The 13,352-nt window shown below is 43.2% G+C and overlaps 5 protein-coding genes across 5 annotated transcripts; 2 read left to right on the top strand and 3 right to left on the bottom strand.

The window, feature by feature from the left end:
- Positions 1-411: 411 nt before the first annotated feature.
- On the top strand, positions 412-1,310 carry TSTA_106540 (short-chain dehydrogenase, putative; the record flags this gene model as incomplete). The annotated part of the gene is made up of 3 exons (XM_002486637.1): positions 412-703; positions 759-1,006; positions 1,065-1,310. 3 exons carry the CDS (start codon positions 412-414, stop codon positions 1,308-1,310), a joined length of 786 nt encoding a protein of 261 aa, XP_002486682.1.
- A 184-nt stretch (positions 1,311-1,494) lies between these two features.
- On the bottom strand, positions 1,495-2,682 carry TSTA_106530 (uncharacterized protein; the record flags this gene model as incomplete). The annotated part of the gene is made up of 3 exons (XM_002486636.1): positions 1,495-2,193; positions 2,259-2,345; positions 2,419-2,682. 3 exons carry the CDS (start codon positions 2,680-2,682, stop codon positions 1,495-1,497), a joined length of 1,050 nt encoding a protein of 349 aa, XP_002486681.1.
- A 4,584-nt stretch (positions 2,683-7,266) lies between these two features.
- Positions 7,267-7,822, top strand: TSTA_106520 (uncharacterized protein; the record flags this gene model as incomplete). The annotated part of the gene is made up of 2 exons (XM_002486635.1): positions 7,267-7,539; positions 7,700-7,822. The coding sequence occupies 2 exons, from the start codon at positions 7,267-7,269 to the stop codon at positions 7,820-7,822; spliced, it is 396 nt and encodes a 131-aa protein (XP_002486680.1).
- A 234-nt stretch (positions 7,823-8,056) lies between these two features.
- TSTA_106510 (benzoate 4-monooxygenase cytochrome P450, putative) lies at positions 8,057-10,665 on the bottom strand (the record flags this gene model as incomplete). Its single annotated transcript, XM_002486634.1, has 5 exons — positions 8,057-8,181; positions 8,255-9,044; positions 9,104-9,862; positions 9,919-10,037; positions 10,110-10,665. The coding sequence occupies 5 exons, from the start codon at positions 10,663-10,665 to the stop codon at positions 8,057-8,059; spliced, it is 2,349 nt and encodes a 782-aa protein (XP_002486679.1).
- A 701-nt stretch (positions 10,666-11,366) lies between these two features.
- On the bottom strand, positions 11,367-13,165 carry TSTA_106500 (succinate semialdehyde dehydrogenase, putative; the record flags this gene model as incomplete). The annotated part of the gene is made up of 5 exons (XM_002486633.1): positions 11,367-11,405; positions 11,535-11,836; positions 11,906-11,964; positions 12,012-12,096; positions 12,154-13,165. 5 exons carry the CDS (start codon positions 13,163-13,165, stop codon positions 11,367-11,369), a joined length of 1,497 nt encoding a protein of 498 aa, XP_002486678.1.
- Positions 13,166-13,352: the final 187 nt, after the last annotated feature.

Genomic DNA, 13,352 nt, shown 5'->3' with positions numbered 1-13,352 from the left:
AGCATATTGGAGAATGCTCTTTTGCGAGCGGACGAACTGGATATATCGTCCGGTAGGCTGGATGTGATATTCCATTTTTGGTTAGTAGGGGGAACAGTAAGCCCTAAAGCGCTCTTATTGGGTGGATGATTCTGGTCCCACTTTGACAGTTCTAACACTTTCCAGATTAGGAAAATCTCAATTGAATATCTGACAAGGAAGGTTTTCTAAGAAGTGCATTGCTCTAAGCAATACATGGAAGAGTCTGGCTGAGGGATGGATATAAGTAGATATAAATATTGAGCTTTGCCTCCGTTAGAGACATCCATCTGTGGCAAGCAACAAATCGATTAATTTCTTTGATATCTTGCATCATCTGACTTAAACATTCTACGTTCTTGTTTACGAGAGTAACAAGAGAATACTGCAAACATGTCTGCTGAAGCACTTTCACTAGCCGGAAAGGTGGCCATCGTTACCGGTTCTGGTCGTGAAAACGGTATTGGTGCTGGGATCGCGTTTGCCCTAGCTCGTAACGGTGCAGCCGTTACCATTAATTATGTTTCTGAGTCCTCGGCAAAGCGTGCTGAAGGCGTTGCACAGAAAATTAGGACTGAAGGCGGGAAAGCGACTGTTATCAGAGCATCTGTTAACGAGGAAGGGGCGAAGATTCTCATCGAGGGTACACTCAAAGCTTTTGGGACAGACCACATTGACATTCTAGGTATGTAACTTATCTCCGTCAAGTCCAGAGTAATAATCCAAACTGACATGTTTAGTCAACAACGCTGGAGTTGGACATATTGGCCCTACATTGGACTTACCTCTGAACCAGATCAGAGAGACCTTCGCAGTCAACCTATACGGTCCTCTGTTCATGGTCCGTGCGGTCGTGCCACACATGCCTCCTGGAGGACGTATAATAAATATTACATCAACAGCGGCGAGAATGCCTTTGGCTGCCTACGGTGTCTACGAAACGTCTAAGGCTGCGCTTGACTATCTGACAGCCATATGGGCCGAAGAGGTAAGGTTTCATCCAATCGTTCTTTCAAGGCCCAAACAAAGCTAAATATGACTTACAGTTTGGCAAAAGTCGTGGAATAACTGTCAACTCAGTTGGCCCTGGTCTTGTCGAAACAGACATTGTTCCTTCTGACCCTGAATTCCGGAAAGCAGCTGTTGAGCCAATTGTTCGTATGACAAGGGCTGCTGATAGACCAGGGACAATCGAAGATATTGGAGATACCGTGCTTTTGGTTTCATCGGAGAAAGGAAGATGGATCGCTGCTCAACATATTTCTGCTAGTGGAGGCGTTACAGCGCTATAAGAGAGCTAGTCGTATTCTAAGGTTCGGGATGAAATTGCATTGGGGCCCATCAGCAGACTGGAGTGGGTATTCAAAGCAACCTTGGAAGTATAAAATGGAATCTTGGGAATCAATGATGCGTCCTTCTTAGATATAAATTCATGTTTTGATATATACAGGAATCAATCCATACCTACTTCGACAATTACTGATCAGCCATTTCGAACATCTCTCTAATCTTACCCTCCTGGTACTTGAACATTTGGTCCGACCACAAGATATGCCGTAGGACTCGTCGAACTTCGTCCCATTCAAGAAGCCCCATTTGCGTTGCAGTTCCGCATATTTCATCCATATACCAGTGAACTTCCACATTATCTGCGGCAAGTGCTGCTACTGCAAGAACCCACAAGCGCAGCTCTAAGTAAGGCGTCCAGTCAATCTCGTACTGTAAAAGAAGCTCTTTCAACAGATTTCTGTGTTCATAGACCCCGCTTGGTTTGATTGAAAAGTTCTCTCGTAGTAAAGCAAACAAAGTGATGCATGCTCGACGTACAGCTTCTCGAACTATGATTTTCGGACATTTCTCGATCTCTGAAGTCTGAGAAGTACGTGGTAATGAGAGAAGCTTGTGAACGTAGCCGTTGAACGTTCTGCTCAGAAAGCGGTCGTCTTCGAAACCTTTAGATTCATTGGCGTGCCCATCTATAAAGCTCATCAAGTTGGTTGTCTCAGATAAAAAGTGGATAACTCCCGATAAGTCTGGGAAACGACTATTCAACTTGAAAAGTACTGCGCCTGGTTGCTCAACGTATTCCAGTTCATGGAGAAGATGGCAAGGCGCCGGAAAGAATGGCTTTCGGTCGAAAATAAAAGAGCCCGAAACATCGATCCTGATATGTATCTAAGAATTTGTTCACCACGATTTATCTTAAGAGGAACTTACCAAAAGCAGAGAAGTTGAATTACATAGGAAGATTTCAGAGTTTCAGTACCCCCACGATCATGAATGATAGCACTAACACCGTTCATATGGATGAGCCACCGTGAGAGATTCTGTGAGATGAACTTTCATTTTTCGGTCAGAAGTTTTCATGAATCCAAAGTACGGTTAAATAACCCTTCTTACATCGTAGTACGCAAATTCGAGAACCGTAACAATAACACCTTCACTTAATCGGTCCTCTGCATTTTCTATTCTTCTCTGGAGAGCCCGTACTGACTTGGTGTAATATGTGGTTGCTTCGGGGTGCTCTTTGCTCTCAGAACAAGTCAATAGATTCAGTACCCTGGATGCAAGTCCTAAAATAACTAGGAAAGCTGTGCGGTCGAAGAGGCCCATATTCCACCAAAGATCTTTCAATGGGCAGTAATTTCCGTCGGCGCCTTGCATTACTATTCATTGAGTGAGGGATGTTAATAAGTCAGACATGGAGCATGTAAATCATAAGGAGTCTGTTCTCACAAAATATGGCTATTTGTGTTGCGCGAGAACTCATTTTTATGGGAAATGGTCCTGCCGGATATGAACTGGTTATGTCGAACTGCAAAGAAGGGGATGCTCGCAGAGGGTCCCTTTGTCCGATAAGCTCTTGATTTTCAATGTGCAAAAGCTGCATTAGCTCAGAAGACTGTGGTTTCTGTTGAGAAGATGGGCCATTATTGATACCCCTTTGTCTTGCCTTCCGACGAATCACCCTTTGGTTTTGTCGGTCGTGGATCTCTTTAGGGTTGCTGATATTCACAAATTCTAGAGTTGGAATAGTTGATTCTGGACCTCCGTTTATAGGCATTTTCTCTGCTCAACATGAATAGCTTAGTAGTCAAAATCATCGATTAGTATCTTCAATAAAAGAAAAGATTGGCAGCTGGTTAAATTGAACCTTACGATCTAATGAAGCTGGTGGGCCTCTCGTTTTGCTGACAAATTCCAATTGAGCGACAGCGACCAACATTAATGATCCCGAATTAAGCCCATCTGGGATAGGTAACCCCAATTTAGAGGGATGTCGTCTCGACTGTCATTGAAACGAACAAATCCAGAAAGCTTTGTGTGGGTGTGAGAGTTAGACTGTATTTTTTTTATCAGTATTCACTACCTAGGAACACCTTGTGCAAAGTTTTCGTAGAGGGTGTTACCCATATAGCTGTAAGGGATACCCAAGTGTTAACTTATGCCCTAAAGAAGTTGCAATTCTGTCTTAGAAGTCAGATTGCTAGGTAACAAGATATATAATGCGCATGATTCAAGTATTTCATACACCAGGCCTTTATTCATAACATTCGACGTAAGTTTTCTTGGGCTTTTGTAATTGATCACACGCCGGAAGCAAATCTAAAGATCCTCGCAAGAATGAAAAGCCAGCTGATGCTATACCAATCTGACATTGGCCCGAGACCAAAAACGTGTTATGAAGAAATTAATATTGATAGTCCTCGCTGAAACTGTGAAGAGATCGTCTCGTATATCACACGAATATGATACTTGAGATTCCCAGCTACCGGCTCGAACATCACACCATAATCATCCCAGAGACATAGATGGATGTCTCCCACAAATATAAACTAGTAATCTCCCCTATTCTTGAGCTCTATGGTACCAAACTGGACTATATCGTCGTAGGTTGAGTTGACTAAATAAGCCATCTGCTCGTAGGGTTAATAATGAATTCCCAGATCCGCAGACCATCACAATCGGTCAGATGGTTTCAGCTGGGATCACGACCTTATTTTCTGTTTCCATGTACCAGACTTCCCTTTCGTAATGATCCTCGATCTCGCCATCTGCATTAATCACTTCGACCGGCGTATCGTAAGACACTCTTAGTGTGAGGTAGTCTGGCCCTGCACGGATTTCGAAAGGATGGTCAGGGCTTTGCCCGGAGTTCTCAGTTACCCGATCGGTTAATGCGAACTGTATAAGACCGTCCAGACATACTGTTGTGTTATCGAACCCCAGAATAAGGGAGGGCATGGTTCTCTCATAGGAATGAGTCATTTTCGACGGTGATGGTCCAAGTTCAAATGTAAGCAATGTCTGATAAATTTGTAGGGTCAGTAAGAGGTGATTAGGAGGAAGGTATTATTGAGGTAGAGTCAATGTATCTTATAATTAGGATAAAAAAGCATCAAAAGCAAGTCGGTAATATCCGTCTATTCATCCCTGACAAATAATGAAACCGGACATTTCCAATCTTTACAATAGATACACTTTGATCCTCGTAAACTGTTCACTCATACAATCAGACGAATAAGTCAACTCATATAAAGCTACTTGCCATTCATTAATAATTTACCGGATATGGTCCTCGACGATTATATATAAATCGCTACTCAAGTCAAGTTAGCATATTGATACTACTTGAAATTTGACGTCTATCGTAGGTGAGTGTGAGGATCGAAATATCTTTACATTGGGTTGGCTGGAATTTCCGAGGGTTTGCCCAGGTGGTCAGTTCGCAACATCAACGGAAAGATCTAGGAGCATGCATGTATTAAGAAATGTTAGGAGTAACGCTCGACATGAATGAAAATCATCTAAGAGGGACTTATATATCGCTTGTAGTGTAACGTACAGTATAGGAGTAGACCCTAGCCTAGGTCTAACAATAATAATTGTCCGCGGTCTCAATTAAGAAAAGTCTTCCCAAGGCATCAGATGGACTTTCTGATTCCAGACCTACATACCACTCACTCTATATATATTTCGGGCACTTTACTTGAGAGAAAACTCGAGAATCATGGAGCTTCGTCTATGGATACACATTAAATACGGTCACGATAAAGAGGCAGGTTCCTAGCTTGTACACGGGTATCGTTAAATGCTTGTACTTGATTAATTGGGATGGATATGTAACTCTATCCATGAATCGAGTATATAATGGATGTATATCCAAACACTCAGTCAACCTGGATTTATTTGCAATCCGTGGATACTCACGAGGTCGCTTATGAGAAGTAAAGGAGCCTTAAATCATTTCGATATAGTATCGGAAATTCCTGATGTGCCTCTTGTATTTTAGCTCATTGCCAGAAAGAAAGAGGTGGTGAATATCCCCAACCAGCATCACCTTCTTCTCCCTCTTTTCTTAGATCGATATCGCCCAGCTAGACACCAGTCGACTCTGACGGTGTAATATTGTACTTCGGTTCTATACTCGATGCTTCAATAGTAATATGACCACAGACAACTTTAATATTGACTGGTGCCTTCATACTGTGGTCCTTTGTCTCGCTCAGTTCCAATTGCCAGTCCTTCTAGGGATATTTTGGTTCTTCCCTTCCGCTCACATCTTCCAGAGAATTTTGACTGACGCCGAGCATCATCTTGTATGTGCTAAGGAAAAGCTTCAGAGGTGTGTTGATATTTCTCCCTAGTTCCTTCGTCAAGCAGGTTTGGCCACCAGCCATATGGTGAAAACCCATCGCAAGGTAGGCTCGAGGTTCTAGAGCACGAGGGCTAGTGTATTCACACTCATACTTCCGGAATCTGTCACTTTCTTGTGTCCTTGTGCGGTTCTTTGAATGTGGGCAAGTCAATGTATGAAAAATTCGAGTTTGTTGTTGAATATTCCAGAAGGACTTCCATGTAGGTGCCAAAGGAGATCTTTTATACTTTTTGCAAACTCTGTGCAGTCATACACAGTTATATTTGTCATGCATGACCACAAATAGATTGACTCGGCTCCTCGCAATATTGATATGGATATTCCATGAATCGATTCATGCCATATTGACTCTTTTTGATCTACCTAGATACATTGAGAGGCAATGCGGGACGTCATGTGCATTATTATGATAGAGCAAAAACTTCGATGACTGCCCTGGAGAAACCGTTAGTATAGGGCCGAGATAGCACTTATAGTAGCTGACACATGAATCTTTTTTCCAGAACTGACAGGGCTACTTAGCCTCAGAAAGTTATGTCGATGACTGGCGGAAGATGCATAGGTTTGCCTCATTCTCTGGGGACTCTGAGTCAGTAATTATCAAATGGCTGGCTCTAGTCTCTCATTAGTCTCAATGAATAGTGTGTGGATCAGGGCAAAAAAGTACAAGCTTAAGCCTTATGATGCTAATGTGAATCATCATATACGCCTAATAACATTGAAAAAATCACGGAAACATCCTAAAATGAGGTAATCTGTTCCTATGTAGTACATCATCAGCCTTACCCTGGTACTATGAGTGTATCGTCACACAGCTACAGTTGATGTGGTCAGAAACCGGGGCCTGAATAGAGACTGTGTGACCTCAGACTTCTGAATTTAAATGTTGTTGTCAGGCCTCACAGAGTACAATGAGCTCTTACACAGTCGAGGGTTCATGTCTATAGGGACAGCTCGATAATAGAAGTTTCGATAGACTTCTCGAGATTTTAACCGATAGTAATACTTATTGTCCATTCACACAGGCCAAGGAATATCATACTAGACTATCAATTTGACCACCCAGAGATGTATGAGCACAACCCTTTATTTAAACTCCCACCGCCTTCATCTCAAAAATGATCGACTGTCACTAGCTGTTCTTATGAACTAGATACTCCTGCATTGTTTGATATGAGAAATGAGCTATGTTACCGCAAACTTTATATTTGTCGGATTGCTGGGTTTATTCCAGGCCAATCCTGAATAGTGGTTTTACTAAGATGAGAAAAGAAGAAATAACTAGCAGATTGTATGTACTGAGTTGTCTCTCTGTGTGTTCTCGAATACCTCACGTTTGAAAGCCGGGGTTTTTTTTGCCTCGATATTACCAGTAGTCGCACACAGACTATTTTCAACAGCTGTATATCCATATGAAAGTTCGTACTGGGTGGCATTGCTTCGTTGGGCGTTGAAAAGATAAGGCGCCGTCCTCTTTTCATTATATCGACCACTAGCATGCTGTTGTCTTTTATTGTCTGGACAGTGCTGCAAGCCCGTAAGTATTTCCCTGAGAACTACTGTAATTATCATTAATTGACTATTGCGCTATGTCTAGTATACACAAAAGAGCACAATCCAAACTATGCCAAAGGAGTACTGGCCGCCATCTTCTTGGTAAATGGCTTTCACTGTATTGGCTGGGTACCTTTATGGTCCTCCCCATCCGAGATCCTGACTTACAAACTGAACCTCGTGGAGTGACAGTCCAAACTGGCTTGCTGTATATTTCTAGTTTCTTTGCTACCTTTGTTAACTCGATCGGTCTCGAGAACGTCAGATGGAATTATTATGTAGCTTACGTGGTTTACACGTTGTTGGAGGTGAGTTCCCGTCTTTTCCTACAGGGTTATCTGCATGTTGAGACTCACCAATACGATTATAGTTGGTTGTTGTGGGGTATTTCTTTCGTCGAAACTCGCGGACCTACTCTAGAAGAGCTCCAATGTTGTTTATGACACTCCTGGCTTGTCATGGAAATAGAGAAGAAATATGTTGACGGGTAAAGGTGTTCATACTGACATTGAAACCATTGTCCGATCACCTGATGCTAGGAGCGACAAGGAACAAGAGGAGGCAAGCATCAACATTACATCTAAGGTATAAAAGTTGATTATTTTTGTATGCCCATCTGAAATTCTTACAGCTAAGGCGATGATGGATTTGGGAGGGATCACTGTTTTGCTCTATTTTTGATACTTGATAGCTGTGGAATAAATCAAGCACTTCGAAAGGTGTGAGAATTTTCATCCTATCGATTGCCTCCCTCTGATCCAAACCACCGAGATTTACGAGTGTAGGCATAATTTGATTGACAACCGGTAAAAGGAGTATACAACCTCAGGATATCCTCTTACCCCAAGCGGCATAATATGGCTTGTCGGCACCCACGCTATTTGCCTCCTCTAGGATTTGAGTTCGTAACTCTTCCAGCTTCGATGATGTTATTGGCCAGCTGTCCAGACCTGTTTGTGTTGTTAGATCATTTTCCAATAGGTATAGGAAAACAAGAAAAGAAGAGGTAGAGAAACCACCAACCTTCCAATTTTGGTTTCAGTGTATCGACCATCTTCATCAGGTTATATACTCCGTCTTTACGAAGTTCATCGGATTCAGCACCTTGGCCAAGTTTTGCAATAACTTCTTTACTGCCGATATGCGACAGCCTGCCAGAATTCTCCAGCAGCGGCCTGATTCTCAGCCCGGCATTTGTATCTTGACCTTTGCTCTGAAGCATGTGGGCCATAGATTTGAATAAAATTGTACTAGGTTTGTCAGTGTCTAGAATTTTGCCTGAAGATAGGGTACTGTCGACTAATTGAATCCATCCACCCGGCTTAACAAGGCCAATCAGACGGTCAATAGCGATACGTGCCTCGTCCGGATCTGCCAGGCCAGCAACGCAAAAACGCATATGTACGAGATCAAATGAATTCTGCCAAGAGACTGGCCAAGGATCTTTATACGAATGGATGGATAGTGTCATGTTGCTGGGCTTTGGAAAAGAGTCCGATGGAAAGGAGCCAATGTCAGTACCAATGAGAGAAGCCGATGGATCAAGTTGATTTGATAAGTCATATAGCCAATAGCCGTCAGCGGTTCCGCAATCGAGTACTTGGAGGTTGCGTTGCTTGAAATTAATGGGCGCAAATACAAGACCACCAAGTGCTGCCTTTGACACGTTATGCTGCGCCCGAAGTCGTGATGCTGCGGCTGCAGTTCGGTCACCGGGATAGATATCGTTCAACACCTTGGTGTTTGCTGAAAGTGGCCGGCGGACCAATTGAACAGGTACTACAAATCGCTTTGGCGTACCTGATAGTTCAAGCTTTACAAGAATATTCTGTCAGCACTGCGTCAAACCACATGCAAATGGAGATCGCATACCTTGAACTGACCCATTACCGAGGCTACAACTTTGAATAATTCCAAATGAGTAAAGCTCTTCCCGATACATGCTCTAGATCCTTGACTGAATGTTAAATCTGCCTTATCCATATACATCCGACGAGCCTTATACTCATCTTCACTTTCTCCTTCCGACCTCATCCATCGTTCCGGTCTGAATACATGAGGTTCCCCCCCGAATGCCGAGCAAACACGGATGGATGGGCTGCTCATGGCGATGTCGTATCCTGATGGAATAACTCGACCATCTGGGAGAGTGGCACCATTTGGTCCAACTTTGCGTTCAATAGCAATATCACCGCCATGATGCAATCGGTAGCCCTCGCGGATAACCCCTTCAAGGTATGGCATATTAGCAGTGTCTTCCAGTGAAACCGGAAACTCTTTTGCATTCTTGATAACTTCAAGATAAAGTCGATCCTGTTCTTGTGGATGCTGCGCCAACCAAGACAAAACACAGTCCAGCACACGAGATGGGCTGAGGGAACCAGCCAGGGAGTTGGTAGCGCAGTACAGACGGATCTGTGTGTCGTCAACTATGTCCGGATACCTAGACTTTGCATCCACAAAATGTTGCAAGAGTGTTCGTTTGGGAATATCGTCTGGTGTGGGTTTTTCAAGCTCGTGTCGGATACGCTGAACTGCAAAACGAAAGAAGGGCGATTCTTTGTGCTTTTTGAATGCCACCACAATGGGATTCGTGCGTATAAGCCAGTCCAGTGCTGGCCATTGGGTAAGCTATCATGAGTAAGTCCGTGCCATCGTCCTGCATGTCTTTGGGGGGAGATCATTACCACTCGAACATATGCAACATGTTTCACTTGATTCGCAATTAAGTCATACATATCCTTGGCGTTATCAAGGAAGCCTAGCGGGGATCCGAAGGTAATATTCATTATTGTGTCGTACGCAACTGGTTTCAAAATTGATATTGTCAGTAAATATTCAATCCGATTGCTTTTCTCCTATCTGCGGGAAAACTTACAAAAGTGGCACCATTCAGTAACATTGATTACTGACTTGCTCTGACTTTTCTCATCAAATATGCTTGTCAACTTTTTGATCATGTCATTGATTGCTGGCTCGTAAAGCTTCAGGCTGGACAATGAGTAAGCGCCCTGAATCGGACGACGGTATGAGGCATGTTTTTGTTCGCTCCGGATACCCACAATGGATGTTGGCTTTCCGGGTTGCATAAAAGCATTGACAGAATCCGTTTTCTCAAGTCGATCTTTGAAGCCTAGGACTACGGGAATGCCAGCAGGATCATTGATAAAGACAGTTTTGGGTCCCACGCGGACTACATCCCCGTACTTTTGGTGAATGACTTCGTGATATGTAATGCCTCCTGGGCGCTCACTGTACACCCATGCTAAATAACAACGCCATGCATTTGTATATCTAGCAATCCACGGGCCTGGAATGCTGCGTAGCGCACTATGCTTGATCTCGAGGTACGTGATTCGGGCAATAACGGAAACAACAAGGACTAGTATTGCGCCTTGGAGTAACGAGGGTTGGGGAATATGTTCTGCAATCATTTTTTTCGCGATAACTTGGAACAGTAACATATAATCTGCGCCCCAAATCTTTGTGAAGGAGATGAAGGTGTAGTTGCCGATAACAAACCAGAGCTGCTGTGAAAGACTTATCTTCAAAAACAACACGCTATCTTTAATCCCCATACATTCTAAGGAACAGGCTAAGTTAATTCAGCACTGTAACTGGAATAAGGGCTTAGAATAGTCGAAGTACCTTCTACTCCATTATCGTATGTTATAACGTTCGCTATCTTTCATGTCGGTATTGTAACTATCATGTCCGACAGCGGAGAAGCTCCATGATAAGCATCTATCACCCTCAATTTTGTATTTCGGGGGCGGCTGCAGGCATCGGATAATTCTATAATAGCTGGATTATAGTCAGCAAGTGTGACGGTATGTAGTGGGCCTGTAACTTTACATTTTTCACACGGTCGTATGTATTGACGTTCAGGTAACGGTAATAAGTATGGTAATGAAGATTGAAAATAAGCTTGAGTAATTTTCCTAGTACAGTTGTCTGAAATGGGGAGCAGAGAGAATCCCAGTACCAATTCCTAGACTTGGTGAACGGTCTTATTTCATGGCCATCGAATTTAAGTCTATGTGTACGCCTCCCACTTTCGACGAAGGGATAATATACATTTTGAGTCATGAGTTCAATATTGAACACTTTGCTTGCGATCCACGGTTTCTCGCCATTACATCTCTGCATTAATGTCACAGCGAATATCAACAATCTTCAAATTTAGAGATAGACTACATTTCATACCTAGAAAATACTTCGCATGAAATGATTAGCTGTAGAAGTAATAGCAGAGGGAACCTATCACAGAAATGACTACTATAGCATTGGTAGCTTTCCTCACTGCGCTCGACGATTTTCGCCGTTGGTCATCAATACCCTCGCCTCGTTTGAAGTTCGCCTTGAGCTTCAAGGCCTTTGGGGTTTCAGTTGCATTGAATGGGGGATAACGAAATCTCAATGCCCGTTCCAGCCAACTCGGAGCATTCATAATCGTTCTGAGATGAGTGAAACTATTAAATCCGTAGGGGCCATGGTAGTATCCATGTCCACTGGATCCCACTCCTCCGAAAGGTGCACCGGAAGTCCCTGCATGAAGAATCACGTCGTTAACAGTGACGCCGCCACTATTCGAATTTTCAAGTACTATTCATCCAAGTTAGCATAGAACTTGCTTTGAATATATATCAGGCTTCTCAAGTTATTGTAACCTACTCTCCTCAACTTCCCGTTTATCGTTGCTAAAGATATAAATGGCTAGGGGCTGGCCCTTCCTAAAGCGCCTTTAGTACGTGATATTCCAATAGTAGAAGGCACTCACAGTTTTGTCGCATTATAGGCACTTCGAAAATCACCTTTTAGAACTGGGCAGATAGGTCCGAATATTTCTTCCTTCATAATGGAATCTACAGGATAGTCAGCTAACGGCAGAGAATACGAAACACACAAAATAGGAATTTTACCATTTATATCCACGTCCAGTATCACAGTAGGCTCCATCCTGCGAGTTTCAGGGTTTCCACTTCCACCGCAAAAGATCCTTCCATCAGTATCATGAATCAGATTCAACAACCTATCAAAATGATTCTGATTCACAATGGCGGTGTCGATCGTCGGTTGACCATCCAAGAATTCATTAATCCAATATTTGAGGCGCTCAGTAAATTTATCATATATAGTTGGATCAACAAAGATGTGGTTCACTGAAAGGCATATCTGTCCGGAATTGAGAAATTTAGAATAGGCCACGCATTTTGCTGCCCGATCAATATCTGCAGATCTGCATATAATTGCTGGACATTGCCCGCCAAGTTCCAGTGTCACCGGTGTCATATGCTTCGCAGCTGCGGCACTGACGATGCGACCAACCGGTGCAGAGCCTGTGAAAAAGATGTGATGGAACCGGAGCCCAAGCAATAGAGTGGTTTCAGGCACGCCACCGCAAACCAAGCCGATAGCACTTTCGTCGAGATATTTCGGTATCAATTGCTTCAATAGGCCTTGACTATTTGGAATGAGCTCCGATGGTTTGATAATTGCACAACAACCAGCTGCTATTGCTGCAATGAGCGGCTGCAGGACAAGGAGTAGAGGGAAATTCCAGGCCCCGATGATGAGAACCACACCTAGGGGTTCTTTGCGTATATGCGCCAGGCCCAGATATCTTGCAATAAAGGTGTCTCCTAATGGCTCATCTGAGGCCCATCTATCGATGTGTTGGAGATGGTATAAAATGTCTTTTCGGGCCCCAGCGAAGTCGGTTATCATGGACTCTATGCTTGAACGATTAAGATCTAATTTCATAGCAGCCATAAGCTCTTTTTGATTGTCCTCCAGCATCCACCAAAGCTGTTTGAGCTGCCATTTCCTCCATGCCACATCTTTCGTTTTCCCCGACTGGAAGGTATTGACAAGCCTCTCGTGAAGGTCGTGTATTTGCTCAGTAATATCATACTCTTTGTAAGCAGTGGACATGTTGAAGAGCTGATTTCTGTTTATCCTTCAGTTATAGTGTCTGTTTGGAATCGCAACCAAGTGCACTTCTAATGTTCCCAGTATTGAACTTGTTACATAGCTGTAATACTCTCTATTAGGGACTAGCATGTAATGGCTGTACGAGTATTGTACCATAGAAAAATACCTGAAGTATGGGTAGTGTGTT

The sequence above is a fragment of the Talaromyces stipitatus genome, genomic scaffold (assembly GCF_000003125.1).
Source record: "Talaromyces stipitatus ATCC 10500 scf_1105507295511 genomic scaffold, whole genome shotgun sequence".
NCBI classification, from domain to species: Eukaryota; Fungi; Ascomycota; class Eurotiomycetes; order Eurotiales; family Trichocomaceae; genus Talaromyces; species Talaromyces stipitatus.
This window is presented reverse-complemented; position numbering and strand designations above follow the sequence as displayed.